This window comes from Onychomys torridus, chromosome 20, assembly GCF_903995425.1.
Source record: "Onychomys torridus chromosome 20, mOncTor1.1, whole genome shotgun sequence".
In the NCBI taxonomy this organism is placed as follows: domain Eukaryota; kingdom Metazoa; phylum Chordata; class Mammalia; order Rodentia; family Cricetidae; genus Onychomys; species Onychomys torridus.
The window spans coordinates 2,686,685-2,714,518 of NC_050462.1; the positions used below are offsets into that span (position 1 = coordinate 2,686,685).

General features: G+C 46.7%; 1 protein-coding gene across 5 annotated transcripts in view; it reads right to left on the bottom strand.

The window, feature by feature from the left end:
• The window catches only part of Syn3 (synapsin III), a 427,823-nt gene that overhangs the window by 16,586 nt on the left and 383,403 nt on the right, over nt 1-27,834 (bottom strand). For all 5 annotated transcript variants that reach the window (XM_036169415.1, XM_036169416.1, XM_036169418.1 and 2 more), the window contains exons 8-9: nt 5,862-6,004; nt 1,751-1,825 (exon numbers count right to left, since the gene is read on the bottom strand). In XM_036169415.1, the coding sequence (XP_036025308.1) occupies nt 1,751-1,825; nt 5,862-6,004 (218 nt within the window). The remainder of the gene's footprint in view (nt 1-1,750; nt 1,826-5,861; nt 6,005-27,834) is intronic.

A 27,834-nucleotide genomic window follows, 5' to 3' on the forward strand; every position in this document is an offset into this window, starting at 1 on the left:
CTACCTCCCTGGCAGGGCCTGTGCTGGGGTTAGCCTACCTCCCTGGCAGGGCCTGTGCTGGGGATAGCCTACCTCCCTGGCAGGGCCTGTGCTGGGGATAGCCTACCTCCCTGGCAGGGGCCTCTGCTGTGGTTAGCCTTCCACCCTGGCAGGGCCTGTGCTGGGGTTAGCCTTTCTGATGGCATGCAGACTTGCCTTCATTTTCTAGTTGAAGAAGTTCAGAACTGTCTCTTAGATTATCTAGAAGAGGCAGGGGCATTCACCTTGGTTCATCTGGCTTTCTGAGATGATAAACCCTGAGCTGGAAGTTCACAGGGGCAGGGCTGATGTCTTTCCCCCACCACTTTCTCCAAGGCACAGCTCTAAAACTAGGCTGCAGTGAGTGCCTGTGACATGGTTGTAGAGAAGATGCACGGAGAGCTAGCTCCTTCAGATTCTTGCTCCTTCTTTAGAATGGAATGCTGGTACCCGTTCCCTCAGAAACCGCTCACAGCCTCTCCTTCCCTAAATTTCACTGGGTGCCTTTTTCCTTCCTGCCTCAGGGGTTGAAGGCTCATGCTGTCCTAGCATTATTGCATTTGGCTGCAAATGTGTCATCCCCTAGACAAATGGGGAAAGATGGTTGTTATTAGTGCAGGTGGGGCCATTACCTTCTCTCCTACTAAAGACCGCTCAGTATGCAGCAGTACCTCCCTTCCTCAGTCTCAGCCATGGTTGCTGCAGAGATTGGCCCCACTCTAATCTCTAGAGTAGAAACTGGCCATAGATTTTGTCAAACACGGGCCTGCAGCCTTCTCAGCCAGTGATTGGCTTAGGGGTGATCATATGACCCAAGGCCTGGCTTTGGATGAAATAATGGGGAAAGATGCTTTCTTTCTGTCAGACTTGACAGTGAGGCTTTAAGCCTGGGGATGCTGTGATCCATTGTTGGAGAAAATGTGATCCAACACAGTCATGAAAGAAATGATTTCAATGGAGCGGGTGGAGGTGGGGTCTTAGGTCTCCTGAAAACATGCTTCTCAAATTTTCATCAACAAAGGCTAATTCCCAAAGCAAAAATTAATATGCTCTGTTCTGGTGCTTGCTGCTGACACACAGTTCTTAGAGGAGAGAATTAGTGCCCTTTGCCTTGGCCTCTTTACTGCTCAGCACACTGTGGCGTGCAGTAGGCTCTCAGTGTTTACGGCCCTGGAGTACATGCACTGGCCTCTTCTGTTGCATGCTTGCAGGCAGTGTTCAGTGGACTCTGAGGGAAGGTGTGTGTGTGTGACTTATATGGAGAGCCGGCGCTCAGCTCACCCTCAGCTGAGGAGGCCACACAGCAGTGCTTAAAGGGACCTGTAGGTCCCTCAGCCACAGTGCACCCCAAAGCACTCACAATTTAAGTGGCTTTTCTCTCTTCATATGGTCTGAGGAAGGCCCATCTCCGTTTTTATGATGTTTAATAAGCATACTTTCTCCTGGTTATCTGAGACTGGGGACTGGTGAAGGTTTCAATCTCTCTTACTGAGGCAGCAGAGCAGGACCCAGAGGATCCCTGGACTTGAAGCCAAGACCTCAATGTTCCACTGTTACCTCCAGAGCATGGGGCAAACCATTTCCCTCCTTTGAACTCCTACCATCTGCAAATGTTATTTTGACAGGTTCCCTGCTGTTGCTGCTGACCATAAAGAAGAGAAAACCGAGAAGTGGCTGGAATGCTGTTCTCATGGATGCTGGTGCCTCTCTCCACACACCCTTTGTCTCTTACCTCTCTGTCATGGCCACCTGCTCCAGCATGGCAGAGCCAGTATTGGCCTTCCAGTTTCCAGAGATGGAGGTTCTCCTGGGTTAGAACAAACCATACATTGAGGTCACTGGGGATGTCTGTCACTCATCTACTGTCCTTCTTTGCTTTGATGGTTAGAAGATGTTTCAAACATCTGGCCCATATACACATGTAATACCCACAGAGTCCAGAAGAGGGCATCAGATGCACAGAAACTGGAGTGACAGAAGCCCATTAACTGCCATCTGGATGCTGGGAACCAAACCCTGGTTCTCTGCAAGAGCAATAAAATGCTCTTACTGCTGAGCCATGTTTCCAGCCCCTAGATTAAAATAAAAAATTTAAAAGGCTGCTACCTCAGATAAAATGGCACAAGCTTTGGTCCTACAGTGTCCCCATTCCAGATCCCACACGCTAAGGCTTGAACTTTAGCATCTGATGGTGCTATTGGGAGGTATGGGGACCTTTAGCAAGGGATGCCAGGTGAGGGGAGGGGAGAAAGTTAGGTCTTGGAAGTCATGCCCTTGAAGGGACCCAAGACCTTCTTTACCTCTTTCTTGGCTTCCTGGCCACCATGAGGTGAGTAGCCTCCATGACTGTGTTACCAGAGGCTCAAAGCAATAGAGACAAGTAACCATGAGCTAAAACCTGTGGAATTGTGAGTCTGAATAAACCTTCCTTCTTTTCAAGTTGATTGTCTCAAATGTTTTGTTACAGTAATGGAAAAAATGCATATGCATGACCTCTTGCTTTTGAGGAGAACTAGGGCAGTGTACCACCTGGTGATTCTGGAATTCTTTTACAGGTTTTAAAATGTAGGGAAAAAAATGATCTTAGGGAGGAAGTGATTACTTTCCCACTTTCCCACGGTGAAGAGTTGGGAAGACTTCTGCCTGTCTTGCATCTATGGCTGCCCTCCTTCTTGGTGCTTGCCCACACATGGCTCCTGTCCCACACACTCACTTTCCCCTTTGCCCCTGGCAGCCTGTGTTACCACCTTTCCTTCCCAGATCCTTGCTCATCTTTCAGGCTTTATTTGAATGTGACTCTCATGCAGCACACCTTCCTGGACTGTCACAGACTGCCCTTCCCTGCCTCCCTCTTCCTCCCTCTTCTCTGCACTGTGCTCAGGAGTGCTCATCTAACCTGTCCTGATGGAGGAGAAGCCCTAAAAGTGGGGATAATGCTTTGCTCCATCCCCTGGGCATGGGCTGACCTGTTCACATGGATGGGGGTCAACGACAGCTCAATGGGTGGTGGGTGGTGTAAGCCAGCTTTCTCCTGACTGGCGTAGGAGGTACAGACAAGCAGCAAGGGAAGGCAAAATTGAACCACATGATATTGGATGAAGGTCTAGACAGCAGTGTAACTCCACTTAAAGAGTAATACACGTGCAGATGGATATACAGAGAAATCATTATGGATGCATGTGTATGAGTGGGCAAATATGCATATATATGCCCTGGCTGTGTATGTTAAGAGAATCTAAAAGCAGTGATACCTCAGTGTCAGCAAGCAAAAAGGCCTAAGTGCAGAACAGAATGTGGGCCAGAGGAGGGTGAATGGTTATGGGCACAGAGGACATTCTCAGCTGAAGTGTGGTATGAGCCCCAGCCCTTGGACATGAACCAACCCAGGGTCCAGGAATCTCTGTAACCAATGACAAATTGGAGCTGTCAGGCCAGAAGGGCTCAGCCTGAAGAATGCAGCAATGAGGTAATCCTTGGAAAAGAAACTGGGCCAAGGTGACAGCAATGTCAAATGCAAATTCTAACAATGAGGGAGAAGGAAATGACACCATGGTGCCGCAAGAATGCACTGGACCACCTCACTGGGATGAGCCCAGATGACTCAGGGTAGTGAGGGCAAGAGGGAGATCTGATCCCTGAGACACTGTAAGAGGACATCTGAAAGCTGTAACAGCTCTCGCCTGCCCTGGGGGAAGAAGGGAGAGGTTGACTGACAGGATGAAGTTGAAAACTGCTTTACCTCTTTTTGGGGACTATGTCCTTATTGGTCAACTGCCCGTATCTCTTCCAGTGTCCCAGGCAATTGTACAGTTGCAACCAACTGCATGGGTCTCAAAGCCTAAAATCACCCTAACCCTTTATTGTGTGTGTGTGTGTGTGTGTGTGTGTGTGTGTGTGTGTGTGTGTGTGTATGTGCACCTGTTGAGGCTGGAGGAAAACCTGGGTATCATCCTCAGAATGTCATCTACCTCCTTTGCAACAAGGTCTGTCATTGGCCTGGAAGTCACCAATTAGAATAGACTGGCCAGTCAGGGAGCCCCAGAGAGCCTCCTGTCTGCTTACCTAGTTCTTGGATTACAAGAGCATATGATTCTACCTGTTTGTTCTGTTTTGTTTTTTTGAGACAGGGCTTCACTAACTCTGAACATCTTGGAACTCACTATGTAGACCTGGGTGGCCTCCAACTCACAGAGATCCACCTGCCTCCCAAGTACTGGAGTTAATGATGTTCACCATCATGCCCAACCTCATACCTGGTACTTTCATGTGGGATCTGGGGACTGAACTCAGGTTTTTGTGCTTGCAAATCAAATGCTTTACTCATTGAACCTCCCCTAGATCTATTTAAAATCACACACATACATACACATACATGTATGTGAGTAAGTGAGAAATCAGAGGTCAATCTTGGGTGTTGTTCATCAGGAACCACTGGCCTCTCACTGTGACCTGGGGCTTGCTAATTATGTTAGGCTGGCTGGGCACTGAGCCCCAGGAATTTTCCCTGGGGCTGGGATTATAAACATGCACTATCACATCTTTCTAGATGGATGCTGGGAATTGAACTTAGGTCCTTATGCTTGCACTTTACCAACTGAGCTATCTCCCTGGTCTCTGTCTGGCCCTTTATACAAAGATGTGTTTCCCTGATGGTCTAGGCAATCTCAGTGGTAAAAAGCCATGGCAGACAATACATTCATGAATAGGCACAGATTTGATTGACTTGACATCTTTACAGAAGCAGGTGACAGCTTGGCTTGCCCACAGGATTCTCAGGCAAAAAACTATGCAGCACAGAAGCACATGGACAGACAGACTGTCCAACTATCCATGGCTAATCACAGCAGCTTCTTAATAGGGAGCTGTGCCCACAGTTAGTGCCGCATGAATGCCATAAGAAAGCAACACTTGGCTCTTGGGTCTCACCATCTGAAGTGGAACCAGTAACAACATTCCAAAGTGAGGGTCACAGAGACCCAGACCCAGGTAAGAGCTCTTCAAGGGAGAGCCTTCCTACCTACTCCAAAGTCCCACTGAAACTGATGGCCTCAGTCCCAGGTGAGCCCATCCTTTGCTGACTCACCTTGAAGCAGAGGCAGGGGACTGCCTTTTTTCACCTGGCATTCACAGCTCTTCCTTTAGAGGCAGCACCTCCACTTCTACCAGGCCATGATCTTGCTCAAATCGCCTGTCCTCCTGCTTGTACTTGTCATAGTGTTTTTCTGCCTCTCTCTAACCAAAATGCTAGTGACAGAGCACACTCTGAGATACGTGCTGCAAAATCCCAGTGGATTCTTCAGCCATTGGCACCATGAACGTCAGCTATTACTTCTGGCTACGTACACTGGGGCTGCCCCTAATCCCATTGCTTCTGAAATCAGTAATTTAGTTAATTTAGTGGGATTTTGGTTTGTTTTAAAAATTTCCAATTACCCATGATTTTCTAATGAATTTCCTTAAAAATAAAACATGTAATATCCTGAAGTAGTTTCTGTTGCTTGCAACCAGAGAATTTGATGTGACTACTTAGTGAGCCTTGTTGGTTCCAGAGAACAAGAGATTGCTGTTCCACACACTGGGCCAGCTCTCTCCTTCATACCAAAGAAAATTCCAATCCCTCAGCAAGGTACTCACATGACTCCTTGATTTGCATGAATCTCTTCACATACACACACACACACACACACACACACACACACACACACACACACACACACACCTTTGTAGAGAAGTCTGTCCTGGGCTAAGCTGCAACAGAACCAGAGGTGAGGACAAAAAAAGCATCATGGTAGAAGGAAGCAGGTTCCTCTTACCTTCCTCCCAGCCCCTGCCCATTGACTCACATGTATGCCTTATAGTTGGATCCAATCTTCTGGATGCGAATGTCATACTTGGAGTCGATAAAGGCTTCGGTGGTGGCATAGGTTTTGGCCATGGCCACCACACTGGTGATGTCCTGGTAGTCATGCTGGTTTTCTACTTTGATCTGTGGGGTAAGGAGAACATGTGAGTATGGCTGTGAGTGTGGCCATCCATCCAAGTCTCCACTTCACACCTGCCCAGACCAGGACAGGGTACTCCACCAAAAAGAAGGTCACCTGTCTTGCAGGGATACAGACATTGGAGATGATCAGTCCTACCACCTACCTTCCTAAGGAACAGAAGAGGAAGGGACTGGTTCCAGCTGGGAAGGCAGGGACCCTTTAGAGAACAGATGAGCTCCTAAGGGGTTAAGAATGATAAATACTTTTGTTTGGAGACAGGGTCTCTCTTATAGTTCTAGAGCTCCCTACATTGATCAGGTTGGCCTCCAATTCTAGAGATCCTTCAGCCTCTACCTCCTAGTGCTGGGTAAAAGGTGTGCACCACCATGCCCGGACTGTGAATATACATTCTGGATGTGTGACTGGCTGGTGATATGGGGGTGGGAACAGCCAGCTATGAGGAACCTCAGAGCCTCTTGGAAGACTGGCTGGTCACCTGGCTGCTTGGGGTAGGTAAGTGGGGACAATGGCTGGATGGCGTTGTAGGGGACAGCCCATGCTAGCTCTGATCAGATGCTCAGGGTCCAGCTAGAAGGTCCAGAAGCTACAGGAAGAGACTGGCATTTAAACGAGCAAGGGCTTTAATTTGTGTTTTCAGAACAATTACTCAGTTATGTAAGAAGTTGAATGGCAGAGTGTGATGGGCAGCTAAGAAACCAGTTTGAAAAAAAGTGGTGTGTGTGTGTGTGTGTGTGTGTGTGTGTGTGTGTGTGTGTGTGTGTGTGTGTGTGTGTGTGTGTGTATGCTCATGAGCTTGAGCATGTATGTGTTGTGTTTACATGTATTTAGTGGATGCTACATGTTTTTGTACATTCATTGGTATTTGCTGTGTATATATTGTGTTTATTTCTGGTGTGCATATAGTAGTGTGTATGAGTGTGTGTTTGGATGTATGTATGCAATTGGCAGGCTGGCTTTGTAGTTAAGAAGCTTGGGGGAGAACTTGCCCTGTTTACTAGGTTGAGGCCAGGACCACAGGGTAGTATCTTGAGGTAAGGAAGAAGTCTCAAGAGAGCTGCCAAGACCAAAGGCAGGGTACAAGATCAAGGCTCTGTGGCAGTAACCTGAAGACACTGCAGAAGCTGAATCTTGGTGTCCGTGGACAACAGGGTAGAGCGCCCCTTCCAGCTGGCCACAGGGATGCTGCTTATCCAGAGTGGCCCTCTCCCCTGCTTCTCTCACATTGACAGTGGCACACACTAATGCTGGATCAGAGGCAGGTAGAACCCCAAAAGTGCTGAGTGCATCTGCAGCATGGGTGGGTCCGTGACAAGAACAGGGCTGAATCTCAGGGGTACCTTCTGCTTTCTCATGTCCCCTGCCCTTGGCATCTCAGCTCTGAAAATACCATCCCTTCTATGGTGTAGGCCATTCACATTTGTACCAAGTGTACCAAGTGCATCCTCAGAGACAAGGCATCCAAGCTACACATATGGTCTCTACAGATGTGAAAACCAAGTTGTCTTTATCTGAAGTCAGCGCATCTGAGCACAGTGCCTACACTAAAGCCCTGACCCAAAGGCCCCGCTTGGTTACTAACCAGCTCAGGTCTCTGCAGGTGCAGACTTTCTTTTCACCATGAGGGTTGTAAGTAAGCAAGCCTTGGCAAGCCTTCTTTCCTCCTCACCCTTGAAGAGCACAAGCTCCCAGTAATGTAGTTCAGGCACATGGTGCAGAGCAAACAAGGCTGACCAGGAAGATGTCCCTATGCTCTACATTTTCCAGCTTACAGGACCCTTCTCTCCCTCCAGCTGTAGTAGAGGCCCAAGTGTGTCTTATTCCTTTGTCTTAGGTCTCCTGAAACTCTGACTGCTGGCTGTCCCCACTTCTTTTAGCAACAGGACCCTTTAGTTTAAGCTGAGCACCCAATCTCCAAGATACAGATGCTTTTTGTCTAGTGTCCTTTCCAAGCATATGTGATGAACTCTGAGTTCTAGCCAATGAAAATCAAGCAGATGTGGTTTGAGTCACCTCTTGGTGGTCCCTGGAGGTGAAGAGACCTTCCTTTCTCCTTTCCTTCTTTCTGATGGCTGTGATGTAGACGTGGTAACTTGAGCAGCAGCAGTTGTCTTGGGCATGTGATAGAAGTCATACACTGAGTATGGCTGAGGGGTAACATGGAGGGAACCCGGGTCCCCAGTGTTGTAACTGTTGGTTAAATCAGCACTGCTCATGGCTGGCCGGCGCTTGTGCCGGCCATGCCAATGGAGGAGAGTGAGAGGAGTCACGAGAGCCATGGGTACCTTTTTAGAGCTTTATTCAGAGAGAAAGGGAGAGAGGGAGAGGGAGAGAGAGGAGGGAAGAGAGCAGGAGAAAAGGGAGACACACAGAGGGCCTGCCGCTTTTTAGGCTGGGCCACCGTCCCAGGCTGATGATGTAATTAAGGACAAAATCCTTATAGTACCCCCCTCCTCAGTATTTTGAGCCTTTAGATTTTTGCAGGAGAGAGCAATAAACTTCAGCTTGGTTAAGTTGCTGTTGCTTTTGGTCTCTGTTAAAGCAGTGAAACTATATTTTTGTCCTTTAGTTTCAGTCTCGTTTTTTGTACATTATGATGGCGTGAGTGAAACAAGGATCTGCCATGTGCTATTTGGCACCATTTTCTACTTCTACTGGCTGACTGTGTCTTTATGGTCTTCTCTCAAGCCACTGTTTTCAGGTCTAATTCTCTTCCATTACACAGAAGTTGACTTGGCCTCTGTATTAGTTACTTGGTGCATTGCTATATAAAGCTCCCCAACAAAAGCAACTTGAAGAAGGAAGGGAGGGTTTATTTAGACTCATAGTCTGAGGGAAGAGTCCATCTTGGAGGGAAGAGTCCATCTTGGCGGGAAGCCATTGTGGCAGGAGCAGGAGGCAGCCAAGTCACATTCCACACACAGTCGGGAAGCAGAGTTCTCAATGCCCTTATTTATCTTGGTTTCTCCTTTTTATTCAGCCTGGCAGTTGGGTTAGGTCTTTGCACCTCAATTAACTTAATCTAGATAATCCCTCACAGACGTGCTCAGAGGTCTATCTTCAAGGTGATTCTAGATCCTGCCAAATTGACAATCCACACAAACCACCCCACCCTCCTCAATGGCTAATCCTGTAGAGTTCCTTGGGTTGCATCCTGTTGTGGCTCTGGGTAACATACAAAATTGGAAAACTTTTGAAATTTGGTTTACACACCACTGTTCTTTCCTTTTTGGTATATTCCTTTCAGTTGGCTTGGTGTCTCTAGTGCCCTTTGGATGGTAGCTAGGGTGTCATCCTTAGTCAACACATGGGTTCAGGTGCAGGGATCCAAAGTCATCAGAATGGAAGACTTCAGGAGAGTGCTTATAGGGACCTCATTGCACAACCATGCTTCAGTCACTTCTTCAGTGGCTTCTGCTCTGTGGTTCCTAGACCACACAGTACATGTGAAAGGCTGCCTTAGAGATGTCTAATGGCCACATACCCTTTCTCCATCTGCATTCTCTTCTGACCTAGAGACACACGGCCACCAGAGTAAATACCACAGTTGCCCTTTCCCCTAACACCTTAGTGGGGCTGTGGAACAACATCTTGATGCCTGGGTGTGATCAAAGAAGGGGTGTGGAGTGTAGGAGGGGGCGGGGCTTTCCCCTACTCTTGTCCTTTTCCTGGTGCCTGGAATGTGGCCCACCAATGGCTTCATGGATGACAAGTGGATGGGTCACACGATGGAAGGAAACTGGCTCCCGGAAACCAGAGAAGCTTCACATCAGCCTGTGCTGCTTTTCACCCAGTTCCATTAGAGGAAACAGAAACTTCTAGTTTGTTTTGACAACCAGACTTTATCTCAATTACAATCTAAGCCTTAGAAGGCATCTGAGATTTTTTCTTTTTTTTTTTTTTTTTTTTCAGCGTGGACAAAAGGGAGCCAAAAGAGAAAGTATAGATAATAATGGTTTAACCAGTGAGCCAGTGCGTCAGCCCACCTTCCTGTCTGAATAGCTGGGGGAGGGAGTGCCCCATCCTGCCCCCTCCAGAGCTGGCATAGCTCTTCCATGAGCTCTTTCAAAAGAGCCAAATGTCCCTAACAACAGTATGCTTTGCTTTTCTTGTTACAGAGGGTTCCCCAGATTGTATAATGCCGGGGCTCCTCAAAATCCTGGACCCGTGGGTCCATTCTATCGGTCTCTCTTTAGATGCTGAGCTTCTCAGGGAAGGACAATGGATTTTGTTCTAAGTCCATGCCTGGCACAGGACAGGGGTTAAAAGGTGTTTTCTGGAATGAATGCAAGAGGCTGAATAGAGACTAGAACTTGTAGTTGAGAGAGTGTCATGGAAGACATAAGTGAGTCAGAGAATGGCAAAGAAAGTGTGCTTTGGGGGTGTGCATTCTTGTCAAGTTCCACGTGAGTGGCAGGTGTGTGTAGGCCTCCAGCTGGTGTCACAAACTGTCCTCAGTCATTCTTTCACATTAGTCACTGAAGCAGGGTCTCTCAACCAAAGCCAGAGCTCACTCATACAGCTAGTCTTCCTAGCCAGCTTTCTCAGGGCTCTCCTGTATCTGCTTTCAAGGCAGAGTCCCTTGGTAGAATTACAGGCAGGCTGCCATGCTCACCCACCACTTACAGGTGGGTGTTCTAGGCATCTGAACTCCAGTCCTCATACCTGCTTGGTGAGGACTTAAGCACAGAACCATCTCTCCAGCTCCTGGACAAGTGTGCCTTTTTATAGAGCGAAGTTTTTCAGAAGTCTAGGCTGGATCTTCCCCATTAGAGGGTTATAGCTTCTGTCAGATGCTCCTGGGGACATAATGGAGAGGACTCTGGGATGGTCCTTAGGCCAGGGGTGCAGGGTGTTGAGGGCCATGAGAAGCACAGCTGTGGGATGCAGAACTGGGCCCTGGACAGGGAAACCTGGTACTCTGCCTGATTTGCTGGCTGGAAAAGCCTCCAAGGGTTCACAAAGAGGAGACGAAAACAGAAAGGTCCAAATGAGCTGTGATTCAAGGCGACCCATGTGCTACCCAGAGTGTGGGGCCAGAGAACTCAACTGTGTAGACGTAGCCTCAGCACCCCATCTTGCCTGCCTCTGTTTTTCTCTCCCCTTCTCACATCCTCCTTCCTCATCCCATCTTTCCCCTCTCTGTTGACAGCTTTCTCCCCTCTTTTATCAGTTCCATCTTCTTGCCTAGTCTGTTCCTTGCTTTTTCTAGTTCCTCCTTTCCCCTGTTCCCTCTCTCATCCTCAGCTTGCCTGTCCCTTCTCTCATGGCTACTCTCTTCCTGCTCTCTGTTTCTGCCCACTCTCTCCACCATACTCATGCTCAGGGGGTCACGTGCCTCTCCCTTTCTGCCTTTAGAAGTTCTTTTCTTCCCTCGTGTGTGTGTGTGTGTGTGTGTGTGTGTGTGTGTGTGTGTGTGTGTGTGTGTACGGATATATATCACATATACATATATATGCACATGCACACATATGTGCATGTGAGTGTGTGTGCACACACTGTCCTGAGGAGAACCTAGGAAGGAAAGTAGCCAAAGAGAACAAGAGGAGCTGCAGAAGGGTCAGGATTCCAGTCAGACTCTTCTGGTGAGAATTCTCCTGTGAAGACCTGGAATTCCAATCTGGGACAGGAGGATGATCTACATCCTCAAGGGACTGTTCATCATGTGCTCAGCTATCTCCAACAAGGGACAGGGCTTGTGATGGTCCTGGCAGCTCCTTATTCTTCAGGGACCCTTACTTTGTCTCACTATATGTTGGCTCAAGAATGAATGAATGGTCCCAGTGGGTAGTCTTGCCCTCTGCCTTTGTCTGCTCTTCATCCGTGTGAGGATGATGAAGGAAGAGGATTGTGGTGCTGAGGTTTACAGGCTAGAGAAAAAGTTAATTCATAAAAAAAACCCCAAAAAACAAACAAACAAACAAACAAAAAAACAAAACCCAAAACCTTAGAAACCACAGTGATTCCCAAGGTTACTTGAAATAATTCTGTGTCTAAGGCACCAATGTGATACATGCATTGTTCAGTCACTTCATTTGTCAATTTGACTCACTGGCTTTTTTTTTTTTAACTTAAACCAATTCCTTTATTTTAATATGGCTTTCATTACATCTCTTTACTTTAGTTTCACTTTGCTTTTTGATTTTGCGGGCACACGAGTGAGTAATTCTAATCACCACTGGATCTCAGGAATTCCCATTTGGCCATTTGTTTAGTACACCGCTATGGTTGGAATATGAAGTGTCCCCCGACAAGCTCATGGGTTTGAACCCTTGGTCTGCAGCTTGTTTAGGGAGGTTGTGAGCCTTCTAGACATGTGACTTAGCTGGCTGACATGACACTGTAGCGGTCCAAGAACACAGTAGATGTTATTTAAATATGTATATGTATTTGCTGTAGGAGTGTGACTAGAGAGTTTATAGCCAGTCCCCATCTGACCTGAGATCCCTGTTCTCTAGTCCATTACTGAAAAGCTACATTGACAAGAAAAAACCAACAAACATATTTTAAAAATACATATTTTAAAATAATATCTACTGTGTTCTTGGACCTCTGCAATGAGCCTCAGCTTTACACGATCCTACACGCCACAGAGATGAAATGGGATTTGGATGAATATGGGAGAGGTAGATTTGCAACTGGAGGAATGATTGTAGGAAACAAAGTGTTTGGTGATGGTTCTATGCCCGCAAAAACCCTCAACAACTATCCAACTAAAGCAAACCAACTTCTATTGAGCACCTAGAATGTGGTAGACATTAAGCTAGGGAAGTCCTTGGACAATTATTATAATTTAATTGAAAATCAAAATCACCTTGCAAAGCAGTTATTATCTCATGTAAGAGTTAAGGAAAGCAGAGTTACCAGAAGTATCTCAGGTAACAGCAGGAAGTCGGTCTGAGAAAGGTCCTCTCAGGACAAGACTGATGTAGATTTGAGAGAATGGGTTGTAAAGATGGACAAGAACACAAGAGCTAAACACTGGCTGGGAAAATCCAAGGAGAGATGTGCAATTTCAGGATTTCATGTATGACAATGACCTGGAAGTATTACCTAAGGCAGCTCCATGTGGATCTTAGTAGGGCAAAAACTGCTTTAAGCTGCATTAGTAGAAGCAAGACAGTTAATAGATATCAAGTGCCATGGGTAAGACTAGCCAGGCTCCTGTCCCTCTTGTACTCCCATACTCCAGCCTAGTATCTGATGCCCCACATCAGTAAGCACTGTTATCTCCTCTTAGCTACGGGTATTGTGTTCCTGGTTTTGCCCCTGTGTAGACTGAAAATATTTGGCCAAAAACTCTGTTCACACTAAACATATAGAAAAATTCTTTGTCATTATTCTTTAAACAAAAGTAACAATTTACAAAGTATATAGATGGTCTTAGATATGATAAGTAGAGGTGATTAAAAGTGTTCAGGAGTATATAAATGTGTGTGCTATGTGCCAACATGAATTTTTTTAATTACTGTCTTAGTCTTTTTGTCTTACTGATAAAATACCCTGGCAGAGGCAACTTGGGGAGAAAGGGTTTATTCTCACAGTTTGAGGTACACAGTTCCGGGAAAGCAGCTGCTCACATCACATCCATAGTCAAAACTAAATAGCCATGCTCAACTTGCTTTCTCTTTACAGCTCAGGATTCCCTGCAGAGAGAATAACCCCACCCACCATTAAGATAGGGCTTCCCATACTAATTAACTTAATAAGAATAGCACACCCAGCCATGCCCAATGTCCATCTCCCCACCATCCTAGAATCTGTCAAGTTGACAACATTAACATCGTAATGAAGAATGTGAGGATCTGTGAATTTGGTGTCTGTGGTGACACAGAACCAGTGCCTCATGGGTTCTTGGAGATACATCCTTAGATATGTTCATTTAGTCATTCAACAATTAATTAACTCCTTATTGTGCTCTGTGAACTATTACAGATGATTGCCATAGATTGGATCTGAAATTTCACCCAAGGCCCCTGTGTTAAAGGCTTGCTCCTCAGCCCAGGGTGCTATTGGGAGGTGGTGGGACCTTTATGATGTGGCCTAGTGACACACCCAGTGTAGTGTGTCGTTGAAAGGATATTGGGATCCCAGCTCCTTCTTTTCCCTGTTTGCTTCCCAATCACCACCAAGTGAGTAGCTTTCTCTAGCATTCTCCTACCACAGTGTACAGCTTCCCCACAAACACAAACAGTGAAGCCAAGGACTGAAACATCCATGATTGTGACCCTGAATGAACCTTTGGTCTTTTTCAGTTGATTATCTCAGGAGTTTTTTGACAGTGACAGAAAGTTGACACACAGTATTTAAGCCAACAAACTGTTAATGTTGTGATAGAAAAGGCTGGGAGGAGTAGGGGAGGGGGGGAAGATGCTGTAGAGTAAGATAAAGCAGGATGAGGTAGGTGAGGGATGCTGGGTGGGAAGAGGAACCACCCAGATGCTGGGTGAGGACAAGCTTGAACAGAGAGGCCTGAGTGAAGTGTGTGTGTGTGTGTGTGTGTGTGTGTGTGTGTGTGTGTGTGTGTGTTGAGCCATGTAGGCTAGAACTGAAGATTCTTATACACAGAGCCTGCCAGATGTATTCCTGACAGAGGGAGGGGCCTAGAGCCACAGCTAAAATATGCTGAGTGATTCTGGGCTCCATGTAGTTTGAGACATTTTGAGACACTAAAAGGTCTAGAGGCAGCTTGTATTTAGAGGATGTTAAAGAAGAAAATGCCACATGCCTTTCTGCCTCATCAATCATTGGCACATGGACATGGCTCATAAATGTTTGTTTAACTTGAACAACAGCAACTGAACACAATAGCAACTATGCATCCTTGGTGCAAAGTCTAGAACAAATTCTTTACAATGAGAAAGAGATCTGTGTATGTATAGAGATTGATGGTCAATGACCACATCGTGGGACTAATAATGGAAATGCTACTTGAAAAGCTCCAAGATAGCAATTCTGTCAGCATTATTAGGAGCCAAGATCCTCCCTTTCCCTCACTCCCTCCTACTGCCCCTCCCTCCTTCCCTCTCCCCCTCCTTCCTCTCTCCTCCTGCTCCCATGTTTGCCAAGTGCTACACCACCCAGTTATATCCCTAGTCCTAAGTGAAAAGGAAATACAACTTGAAAATCAAAGAAAAGAAGTGAACTCTCTCTTATCTAAAATTTGAATTGAAAATGTCAGTGTAGATTTATGTCCTAGTTCCTCCTGTGCCCTCCAAAAGACCTAGAAGAAGTGGCCAGCAAACTAGTGACAGACATGCTTAGTGCTTTGATTATGGTCCTGAGAAAATGCTGTTATCCTGAAGGGAGCCATGGCTGACTCTAGGATTTAGGTAGAAAATATGTGGTGACCTGGGAGCATCTATCTCAGTCACGTCAAGACCATTCGAGTGCCAGAAAGAATAACAAATTCAACAGATTTAAAGACATTGGAGGGGTTGGGGATTTAGCTCAGTGATAGAGTGCTTGCCCAGTAAGCGCAAGGCCCGGGGTTTGATCCTCAGCTCAAAAAAAAAAAGACATTGGATTGTTAATAATCCATGTCTTAAAAATAAGTGATCGTCACCTTTGGAGTTAACTAAGACACATCATTATTCTGGGCTGGTAAAAGGATGAAGCAATGTTCTTTTCTGATAATACACAGAGGGGTGAGGACCAAGAGGGCATCCTTTGGCAAACCCTAGCAATGGTGCATCCAGGCAACAGTAGTAGATGTCCAGGCTGTTTGACAAGGGTTGCTGGGAACTTGTTAAGGTGGAGTCATAAAGACAAAGTCTGAACTCACAGGTCAGCTTAACACGAAAAAAGGACTCCTGAGACAGAGCTGCACCTCAGGTAGGATGCGGGATAACGTCCTTACCCTCTCAAGGAGTGTACTCTCCTCATCTCAGGACAGGACTTGCAGGGCATCTTGGGTTCTACCTTCCTAGCTCCCAGGAAAGACAGCATCATGGGTTGCCAGCTAAACTTGGAATATAAGAAATTCTATAGAAAAATTACCTGTTCTCAATAACTAAATGACATAGAAAAAAAAACCCAGTAAGAGCAAAGGAAGAAGGGCTGTTACATTCACACAAAGGGAGAAAGGCTGTTACATTTACACAAAGGGAGAAGGGCTGTTACATTCACACAAAGGGAGAAGGGCTGTTACATTCACACTAGCTGTGTGAATTCAGGCTTTGGCTACAGCCAGAACAAAGGGTTTACTAACATGGTGGTGCATGCCTGTAAACCCAGCACGTGGAAGGCTGAGGCAGAATTAAGGCCAACCTGGGCTGCATAGTGAGTACCAGGTCAGTCATGGTTACATAGAAAAACTCTTTTTTTTTTTTTTTCATTTCTTTTTATTATTATTATGATGATGATGATGATGATATTTTCTATTCATTTTACATACCAACCACAGATTCCCCTGTCCTCCCTCCTCCTGCCCCACAGCCTTCCCTCCCAACCCACCCTCCAGTCCAACCTTCTCCAAGGCTAAGTCTCCCATGGGGAGTCAGTAGAACCTGGTAGATTCAGTTGAGGCAGGTCCAAGCCCCTCCTCCCTACACCAAGGCTGAACAAAGTGTCTCACCATAGGCATTGGGCCCCAAAAAGCCTGCTCCTGCACCAGGGATGGGTCTTAATCCCACTGCCTGGGGCCCCTAACCAGTTCAAGCTAAACAACGGTCTCACCTATCCATAGGGCCTAGTCCAGTACCATGGGGCTCCTCAGCTATTGGTTCACAGTTCATGCGTTTCTACTAGTTTGGCTATTTGTCTCTGTACTTTTTCCCATCATGGTCTCAATGACCCTCATAGCAAGAGTCTTCTTTAAAAACAACAACAATAACAAAACCAACCAAACAAAATAAGATCCAAATGAAAAGAAGTTATCGAGCACTGAATATATGTTAGATTGTGGATTATTAAGTTTTAGGTGTAATAGTGGCATTTGGCTATGGTATAGTAAAAAGAAGCCTTTTACATGTTAAAAATACATTCCGAGGTATTCCTGGGTAAAATGACATGCTATCTGGGATTTGCTTTGAAACAACCCGGCGAGCCATAGAGACAGACAGGAGTGGCTACCAGGCCCGAGGGGAAGGGGGCTTGGCAGTGACTTCTAATGGGGAAGGAACACGGAGATAGGACTCCAGGGTGCTCATGGCTCCCATTCTGGCAAATAACAAGAAAGAAGACACCCACTGGATCACACACTTCAGAAGGAGAAACTGTATGAGAAGCAGAGCTCCGTTTTTAAAAAGGAAACAGTATCCAGCATTTGAGAGGAAATGAAGGTGTGATGCGAAGCAAAGCTGACCACAAAAGCAATGCTGTGGAAGTCCCAGATTGACCATTTTCTCTCCTCTGTGCGCAACTGAGGTTTCTACACTAAAAGTTTAAAGACAAGTAAGACAGAAAGAAAGACAAAGGGGCCGAGGATATGAAATTATGGTCAGAAGGAGGTCCAAAGTGCAAATGGCAAGGTCTGGCAGTGGCTATGGTCCTTCTGTGTGTGGAAAACAGCAACAGAGAGCATGATCCAGTTCCTCTAAGAGGAATTGCAGCCTTTCCTGCAACACATGCAAAATGGCATCCTCCTACGCTTTCCCCAGGGGCCGCTGTGCCCGAAACCAGCCGATCTCCAGTGACTGAGGTCTTTCCCTCCACCCTTCTGTCTTCCTCTGTTCCAGTCGCCATGTCAGAACCTTGCACATTGAGGTTCAGAAACAGCAGATGGTTGTTCTCCCAGCTCTGGGGCCAGGAAGTCTGACATGGAGGTGCTGGCGTGGTTGGCTGGTTCCAGCTGCAGGCCCTTGCCTTCTTGCTGGGTCCCCACATGAAGAGAGTAGGAACAGCCTCTCAGTGTCTCCTTTTAGAGGAGCACTAAACACAGCAGGAGGGTCCCACCCTTCATACCTCATGTAAGCCTCTCAAAGGCCTTATCTTGCAAATATCATTGTGTGGGGGCTGTCTGTCTGTCTGTCTGCCTCTCCCTGTCTCTGTTTCTCTCTCTCTGTTTCTCTCTCTCTCTCTCTCTCTCTCTCTCTCTCTCTCTCTCTCTCTCTCTCTCTTTCTCTGTGTGTGTGTGTGTGTGTTCGTGTATTTGGAGGTGAACATCCCGAGGCCAGAAGACAGTCTCAGGTGTCCTTCCTCAACCTTGTTATTTTGAGACAGAGTCTCTCAGTGGCCTGGAACCCACCAAGTAAGTTGAGCAGGCTGGCCAGAGTTCCAGGGGTCTGCCTGTCTCCAGATCTTTTCAGTGCTGAGGTCACAAACAGGCACTACCACACTTGACTTATTTATTATTATTATTATTATTATTATTATTATTATTATTATTATTAGTTTTTCGAGACAGGGTTTCTCTGTAGCTTTGGAGCCTGTCCTAGACTAGCTCTGTAGACCAGGCTAGCCTCGAATTCACAGAGATCCACCTGCCTCTGCCTCCTGAGTGCTGGGATTACAGGCGTGTGTCACCACTGCCTGGCCTTATTATTATTTTTTAATGTGGGTCTTGGGGATTGAACTCAGATTCTCATGCTTGCAAAGCAAGCCAATTGCTGACAGCGTTATCTCATAGCTCAACATGAGCCTTCCTGTTACACAATTCATTCCAAGGCTTCTCATGTCCTCATGTTTTTTCCATAAAACATCATTCAAGGCAAGCAGCTTTCAAGTGATCAAGGAAATGCAACTTTGGAACCACTTTGATCCACCTTTTATAAGGTGCACTTTTGTAGTTGAAAAGATATTACACATACACGGTCTAACAAAGGCTACAATATAAAAGAATACCTGGAAAAAGATAAAGGTCTCCATCCTATAAGCCCTAAGCTGGTAAGACTTCTTTGCACTTCACTGGAAATAGTCTTTGAATCTGCTCACTGAAGAAGATGTAAAGTGGGTCAGTGCCTCCAGTCTCAGTGGGAGCTGAGCAGAGGAGACAAAGGTGTCACCTCCCAATGTGTGCTGGGACAGAGAGGCTGTGAGTCAAACAGGTACATGGGCATCATGGCTCTGGAAGTGGGAGGGAGAGACTATGCAGAGAACAAGGTATGCTGCTCATCCACCGCCATGGCTGCTGAGCGCGCTGGCAGAACTGATGTGCTCTGTACTGGGAGGTGGGGCCTGGTGGGCTGGTGTGGATCCCTCCCAGGCCATCAGCAGGGGAGCCTTGGAGCTACTGGAAGTGGCTGGCACCCACCGTGTATCTGGGCTCAGAAGGCAAAACTCATATACTTTGATCATGTCCTCCAAAGGCTCACAGGTGGGCAGGCTGGTCCTCAATGTGCTATTAGGAAGTCATATGAGATCTTAAAGAGGTGTGGCCTAGGAAGAGTCACTAGGGGAGATGCCTTGGGAGGGTTAATGTGGTTCTCATGTGACTGTGGACCAAAGGTCAGCATCTGGAGATGGGACCTGCAGCGGTGCTCCTTCAAGTTCTGTAGGCAGGGGTAAATGCCCTTCTTTGGTGACTCTGGCTGGTTCTGGAAAGAAGGTAACTATAAAGAGACCAGGGCCTGTCCGGGCTCTCCAGCCATGGATTCCCATCATCAGGAGTCACCTGTCAGTGTATGGTTTTGAATCCTAGACTTGCGGCGACTTTCTTTTTAAACAGTTTACCTAGCTTCAGATATCACGAACTGCAGTTGGAAATGGATATGAATGAACACACTGCCTTTTTCTTCCACTAACATATAAGTGTGCAAGACTCCATGGTCTTGCTAGAGAGGCATTAAGGTAGAAAGTTGGAGAATACAGACTCAAATGTCAGCCCCAGCACTTACTTACTTACTTGAACAACCTTGGGAAAGTTAATCAGCCTCTCTGGGCCTTGCTTTCTTTGTATTTAAGGATAAGTAGCTTGTCGTTGGCTGGTATTGAACATTGTAGTTGAACATCAAGCAAGACTCTACATGTAAATGGTCCAAAGACTTGATGGCTCATCACAAGAATTTGCCATTATTTTTATTCCATCCTAAACCTTACCATGCAGCATAGGGCCTGGCACACTGAACATTTGCGGAAGTGCCAGTGAAGGGGTTACTAATGCAAACTGTGGGGTAAGGGAGTGCACAAGTGCTGAGACCCACAAACTTTAACATCTGGTGGACATGGAGGGACTTGGGCTGGAAGAAGAGAGAATCCATCTTCCCTTTGAGTTGAATGCAGAAACGGGATCCAGACCTTCACCAGAAGCATGGCGCGTGAGCACATTTGAAGCTCACTGCATTGTTTCAGACCTTCAATAATCTTTACAGCAAGTGCTGACCAGCTGCTCACTCCAGCCCAGGACATCCCCAGCATGTCTTCACTCCAGTCCAGGACACCCCCATCAGGTCCTCACTCCAGCCCAGGACATCTTCATCATGTCCTCACTCCAGGACATCCCCATCATGTCCTCACTCCAGCCCAGGACATCCCCATCAGGTCCTCACTCCAGCCCAGGACACCCCCATCATGTCCTCACTCCAGTCCAGGACACCCCCATCATGTCCTCACTCCAGCCCAGGACACCCCATCATGTCCTCACTCCAGCCCAGGACACCCCCATCATGTCTCCCTGGAAGATCAGGCTTAGAGCAGCCACTTTTTCTTTTTTTCTTTTTTTAAATAAAGACAAACACATGAGGTAGTTTACTGACCCAGGTTATTGACCAATCAGGCTAAAAGCCGAAGGGTGTCTACTAATAACAATACCCGGTTCTGGGCAGTTGCTCTGTGGCCTTTCTTTTTGGCAAGAGGAGACAGCAGGCTATTTGGCTACTCAGGCTACTCCTTGTTTGAGATAATAGAAGCATAATCCTAGCACACAAATGAGACTTGTTTTTCTGTTTCTCTACCAGGAAGGCAGGCCGGCATCCAACTCATTTTAAAGCCACATCAGCTTACTAAGAAACTAGCTAGATGGGGTAAAGAGGGCCAGGCTTCTCTTACCTCTTAGGAAGGTTTTAACTTCACTTACAAGACAGGAGTAAGAATAGGTTCTAGGGGCTGGGGAGATGGTTTGCTGTGCAAGCCTGAGGACCCAAGTTCAATCCTCAGTACCTACGCAAAGACCAGGTATAGTGGCACACACTTGTAATCCTGGAGCTGGGCATGTGGGTCCTTGAGGCTTGCTGGCCAGCCTCACTGCCTAATCAGCAAGCCCCAATTCCCAGTGAGAGACTGTCTCTATAAACAGGGTGAACAGCTCCTGAGACATGGCTCCAGAGGTTGATCTCTGCTCTCACATGCATGTGCCCCTACACATACACGAATGTCACAGGCTCTCCCTCCCCCCTGCCAAGAGGAAAAGGTTCTGGGCAACATAACTATCAGGCCATACTCATACTTAGCTCAGAGTCAGACCTTGGCCTTAGAAGACCCAAACACTTAGAAACTGAGAAGACCCCAAAGACCCTAAGCCAGTGGTTCCCAAGCTTTCTGGGTGTGTCTTAATCCATTTAGGTATTTTAAAAAAGCATTCTTAGGCCAAAGGATACCAGTTTCATTTATGAAGGGATTAGAGCTAACTAGCTTAACAATTATTTGTGTCTTGACAATGTGGTGGCTATTCCAAGAAAACCCAATGAACATAATGCTTCGCTACTAGAGATCTTAGAATTACTAACAAGGTTTGTGAATTTGTTGGATACTGAAAAACTTCCCAAGCCACTGGACACCATTGCTCCCACTTCCTGTTCCTCACTGAGTTCACATGGTACTGTTATTTAAAGCCCAACCTCCACAAATTCTCACCAGTCCAAGAGAACTGCGGAGAACTGCTGTGCTTCCCTTGAGTGTATTACCTGGCCCCAGGAGTGTGGGTGTTCAAGGCTGCCTTGACGCAGTATGGGAGCATGACTTCATGTGATTGCTTTCCAAGTTCTTCCCTAGCAGCGGGGAGCAGAAGTCTCAGGAAGAGTGTCCCTGTAGTGAACCCACTGGTGGAACCAGCCAATGGGCCAGATGACACTTCCAACCAGATCACACTTAAATTGAAAGAATGAACATTCCCTGTAGCATGAATCTTAAAGAGTCTTATTAATAAGAACAAACCCAGAAGCCAGGTATTGGGGTGAATGCTGGAAGATCAGAGAAGCAGAACAAGCCACAGCTTCTTCACCTCGACAGTTCCTCAGCTGATCCTGTTTCCTCAGATTGGATACTTCTGAGTCCTCATCCAAATGGATCTCAGCTGAACTGCTGCTCAAAAACCTAAAGCTTAACCAGCCAAAAGCTTCTAGTTTCTGGTCTTCACACCTTATATATTTTTTCTATTTTTGCCATCACTCCCTGGGATTAAAGGCTCACTTCTTGGGATTAAAGACATGTGTCACCATGCCTGGCCTTGAACTCACAGAGATCCAGATGGATTTCTGCCTCTGGAATGCTAGGATTAAAGGCGTGTGCTACCACTGCCTAACCTCTATGTTTAATATTGTGGCTGTTCTGTCTCTGACCCCAGATAGGTTTACTAGAGTGCACAATATTTTGGGGAACACAATATCACCACAATTCCCCTTTATATTTTGAGAGTCATGTTATGTAGCCCAGGCTGGCCTCAAACTCTTGAATCTCATACCTAGCTTCCTGAGGACTGTGATTACAGGGATGTGTCACTGTACCACCTCAATGTTACTCTTCAGAATATAGTGATGTGACTCTTTAGAACATAGTGATGTGACTTTTCAGAACATAGTAGTGTGACTGTTTAAAACATAGTGATGTAACTCTTTAGGACATAATGATGTGACTCTTTAGAACATAGTGGTGTGACTCTTTAGAACATAGTGGTGTGACTCTTTAGAACATAGTGGTGTGACTCTTTCTTTAGAACATAGTGGTGTGACTCTTTAGAACATAGTGATGTCACTCTTTAGAACATAATGATGTGACTCTTTAGAACATAGTGGTGTGACTCTTTGGAACATCTTTTCAAGATGAAGACCCTAGGGCCATAGTATTGGTGGTTTTTTTGTGTGTAAAAAAAAGTGGTTAATGAGAGTAACCAACTATTTAGACTAATCCTTAAGCATATCAGAAACACACACACACACACACACACACACACACACACACACACACACACACAAACACACAAGCCTAAGTACCGCATCAGAAGTACTTGAGAGAGTTAGGCATGGTGTTAGAACACTTGGGAGGCAGAGGCAGGAAGATCAGGAACACAAGGTCATGCTGGGCCCTGTATTGAGTTCAAGGTCAGTCTGGGCTACAAGAGACCCTGTTTCTGATAAAAGGGAGTTGAGGCACAGTCCCTGTGCCTGAGAAATTCACAGTCCATGCAGGGGTAGGGACATAGGGGGACAGATAACTCAGTAGATGGTTACCAGTACCATTGAGGCACAAAAGCAGTATACTGTGGCATGCAGCATATAGACCCTGAACCTCTCAGGTTTCCTAGGTGCCATGATAGATTGTACCTGGGTTCTCCCTGTAGTGATTCCAGGGACTAAATTGCTCCAGAATGAGTCTCCTGCAGGCCACTTTCCCTGGTCTCTAAGTAGCAAAAGGGGGCACAGAATTCTGTCTGCACTCTACAGTTCCTTTGTACAGTGCTAAAGAGAAGCTGAGCCTGAGTCTGCACTGGCCCCCTCCCTACAACTTCTTAGAACCCTGCATGGGGACCAAGGACACTAGCTGCATAGGTCTTCTCGGTCATTTGGTCTGGACAGAATCACTTATACTGTGTTGACTGTTAATCTCTTGTTCTGTACAAGAGATGTCTGGGGTAACGCAGTGACAGAATAGGTGTTTGGCATGCGTGAGGTCCTCAGAGCTAGCTCTACCAATGCCGGAGGAACAAGAGAAAATTGACATGGGTTTACAGATATCAGCCTTTCTACATTCGTTATTTGAAAAGATTTTATTTTTTATTTTTTTATTTTATTGAATGCTAACTACGTGCCAGGGATTGTACTGCCAAGAAGAGTCTCACCCAATTTGCACGTATCATCTCAATCTTCCGAAACAGTCTTGGGGGCTTCCGGCCATGATGTACCCAGACAAGCCTGGTCTCTGTAAACAACTATAAAACTGAGAATAATCTCTGAGGCAACTGTTTGTAGGCGGTGGAAACAGGCCATGCAAGGCCGCAGTGCCTGAGAGGAGGGGGCCTCTGGATAGGAGCCCAGTGTTGGTCCAGCCCCTTTCAGTCTGCCTCTTCCTACTCTGCCCTTCTGCAGGACACTCTTACGCAGTGTCCGCCTGCCATTCTTCAAAGAGCCAAGCTGCTCTCTGCCTGGGGAGTCCCCCCTCTTGTTTGGGACCTTTTCATTCTGCATTCTTTGCTTGAATGCCATGACCTTAAATACTTTTTCTGATAGCGGCACTGTATTTCTCTCTCATTTAACAACCTATTTTTCCCCTCTCCAGTACTGAGTGGGCTTTCTAAAGATTTGTTTACTTACTGTTCATATATTGTCTGCTTTTCCTACTAGACCACGGTTTGCATATCCGTGACACAGCACAGTATGCCCAATAAATAGCTACTGTTGACATGAAGGAAGGCAGGAAGGGCTACATTGATGCACCTCCTCTCTGGAGGAGGGAGAGTTAGGAGGAACATGAGAGAGGAGAAATTCCCCCTTTTACTGAACTTACTGAAGTTACTGAAGTTAGGGACTTCGTAGGGCAGATCTGAGAAGGCTTCATAAAGGACTTGGGACTTGAAGACAGACAGCATATGTTCTCATGGTGTGAAGTGTGAATGTCCCCCACAAGCTCATGAGTTTGTTTGAATACTTATTCCTCAGCTGGTGGCCCTGTTTTGGCGAGTCTCAGCAGGTTTCGGAGATGGAGCCTAGATGGAGGATTTCTCCACTGAGCTCTCTCTGTTTCTTGATCCACTGAGATGTAACTACCTGTGCTGTGAGCTCTCACTGCTAGGACTGAACCTCAGCTGACAAGTCTTTCCCCCGGGGTGGTTTGAAGGAGCTTCGCAGGCTCATGTATTTGAATGTTTGGTCCCAGAGAGAAGAACTGTCTGAAGGGTTAGGAGGTGTGGCCTTATTGCAGGAGGTGTGTGGGCTTTGAGGATTCTAAAGGATATAAGCTCTCAGCCCCATGCTTGGATTCCCGCCACCATGCTCTCCACCATGATGATCATGGACTAACCTGAAACAGTCAGCAAGCTCCTGGTGAAATGCTTTCTTTTACCAGAGCTGCCATGGTCATGGTGGTTCTTCACAGCCATAGAACAGTAACTAAGACATCCACCAATGACGGGGTGAGTGGGGAGTGGCGGTAATTAACGGTGAGCCAAGACAAACTCATCCTCCCACCATGATGGAGGACATCAAACTGAGCTAAAACAAACCCTCTTCCCGTAGGCCACTTCTGTCACACATTTTGTCACAGTGAGGGAAAAAGTAAGCAAGGCCGATTTCCACTCAGCAAATCCTGATGGAGCTCTGAAAGGGCCTGCTGTCCTTCAGACTTCACAGACGAGGCCCAGACAAGCGAAGAACTCATTTGAGGTCGTCCATCTTGAAACCATGACCTGTCCCCCATGACCTGTCCTCCACACTACTCCAGCTTGAATAGGGTGATCAAGGCAACTTTTCTCCTTCCCATCCCTCCCCCATTTACTCATTGGTTCTTTTGCATGCTGTACTTGTAGCCAGGTTTAATGCTGGCATGGTGTAACATCTGAGAGCTCATGGGGCAGGTGCCCAGTCTCTTCCTGGAAGGACCTAGGAGGTCAGACTCTGCCAGCCAAACTCCACTCCAAATCAGCCTCCAGCTGGAACTCAAGGGCCCCTTGGCCAAGGCAGCCTGTGACAGAGGACCCCAGCATGGCTGAGGCTCACCGCTGACTCATAGGGCAGGCTGCCACCACTCAAATCACCCACTCCACCTACGGCTGGAGAAGAAGGTTGGGGAAACAGGGGTGGGACCCTGGGCTGGGGCATGGGACTCAGCCTCTACATAAATAATAATAAATGACAATGGTCATAATAACATCAATGATGGATGATGACAGCTGTGCCTAATGAGTGCTTTTCATGGGCCAGGCATTAGTCTACAAGCCCTATAGTAATTCATTTAGTCTTAATAAGAATCCTATGAGGTTATTCCAATTTTGTACATTAAAAACTGTATCCCAGCAAGGATACATTACCAGCTGTGGGATTCAGAACTGGCACACAGAAGCACTGACATTTCCACCAAAGTCTGTCTGACTCTAAGGCCTAGTTATTCATTGAACAAATATTTATGGAGCCCCAATTACAAGCCAGGTATTATTGTGGGAACTGGGGGTGCAGTAGTGGGGCTGGGTGGAAAGATTGTCCACAAATAAATACATGGTAGTTAGGTGGAGATGAGCATGGAGGGGCAAATAAATCAGGCTGATGTGAGTCAGAATGAGGCTATTTCATATGGAGCGATTTCATTGTTGGAGTCCTCTCTAATAAGGAGACGTTGAGTCTCTACTGGGAACTGAATGCATTGATACTAAGAGATATTAATGACCAATAATTCCTGTTGTTATTGGTGGTGGTGTATGTGCTTCCCTTCTTTGGGTTTTGCTGGTGGGAGATTATTTCCTGTGTTTTCATAACTTCTGTAACTAGGCAAAGCTTCCAGTGGTAGGACAGAAACATCAACCCAGCCACAAAACCTTCGTTCGACCTACAATCTGTCCTGCCTGCAAGAAGTGCTGTGGTAATGGTGGCACAGAACCTGTGGGGGTGGCCAAGCAATGACTGGTTCAACTAGTGGCCCATGCCACGAGAGGGAGCCCAGGCCTGACACTGCCTGGAGGGTCAGGAACCAGAGACTGAGGACAGAACCAAATGCAACTGGCAAAACAAACAGCAAAAAAAAAAAAAAAAAAAACCCAACAACTCAATGAAACGATTCCTAATGATATTTTGCTATATTTATAGACTTCAGCCTAGCCCAATCATCATCAGAAAGGCTTCATCCAGCAACTGATAGGCGCAGATGCAAAGACCACTGCCAAACATTAGGCCGAGCTCAGGGAATCTGCAGACGAGAGGAAGGAAGGACTGTAGGAGCCAGAGGTGTCGAGGACACCCCAAGAACCACAACAGAGCAAGGTTCACAGAAACTGAACTGACGGTGAGGGAGCATGCATGGGTCTGAGCTAGGTCCTCTGCATATATGTTACAGTTGTATGGTTTGGTGTTCTTGTGGGACTCCTAACAGTGGGGTTGGGGATTGTCTCTGACTCTTTTGCCTGCTCTTGGGACCCTTTTCCTCCTGCTTGGTTGCCTTGTCCAGTCTTGACATGAGGGTTTGTGCCTGGTCTTATTGTAACTTGTTATGCCATGTTTGGTTGATATCCCCGGAGGCCTGCTCTTTTCTGAAGGGAAACAGAGGAGGAGTGGATCTTGGGAGAGAAAAGAGAGGGAGGACTGGGAAGAGTGGAGAGGGGAAACTGAAGCCAGGATACACAAATATATGAGAGAAGAATAAATACAAAAATAAGGAGACATTGAGAAAGCACTAAAAGAAAGTGGGAGGGTGAGCTCTCTGGTGGATCTCACCCTGAAGCCGGAGGTGTTGGGAGGTGTTGGGTAGACTTGCCAGACAGCATGGACACTGGTGTGGAGGCAGGGAAGGGGATCTAGGGAGGAATGGCAGGAGGGCCATCAGACAGATAGGTAGGGGCAGGTCATAGTGGTTCTCAGAGCCCTGACCTTGGCTGGCGGCAGCTGAAGGCAGGAGCCAAGGTGGCGGGGAGCCGGCACTCAGGGAGGAGTGGGAACTCCTCACTCACAGCGGTTTTCGCTAATCTAGGGGCTAAGCTAGGGAACTGAGACCGGACTAGCTGTTCCCTTTTTCGGGAATGGAA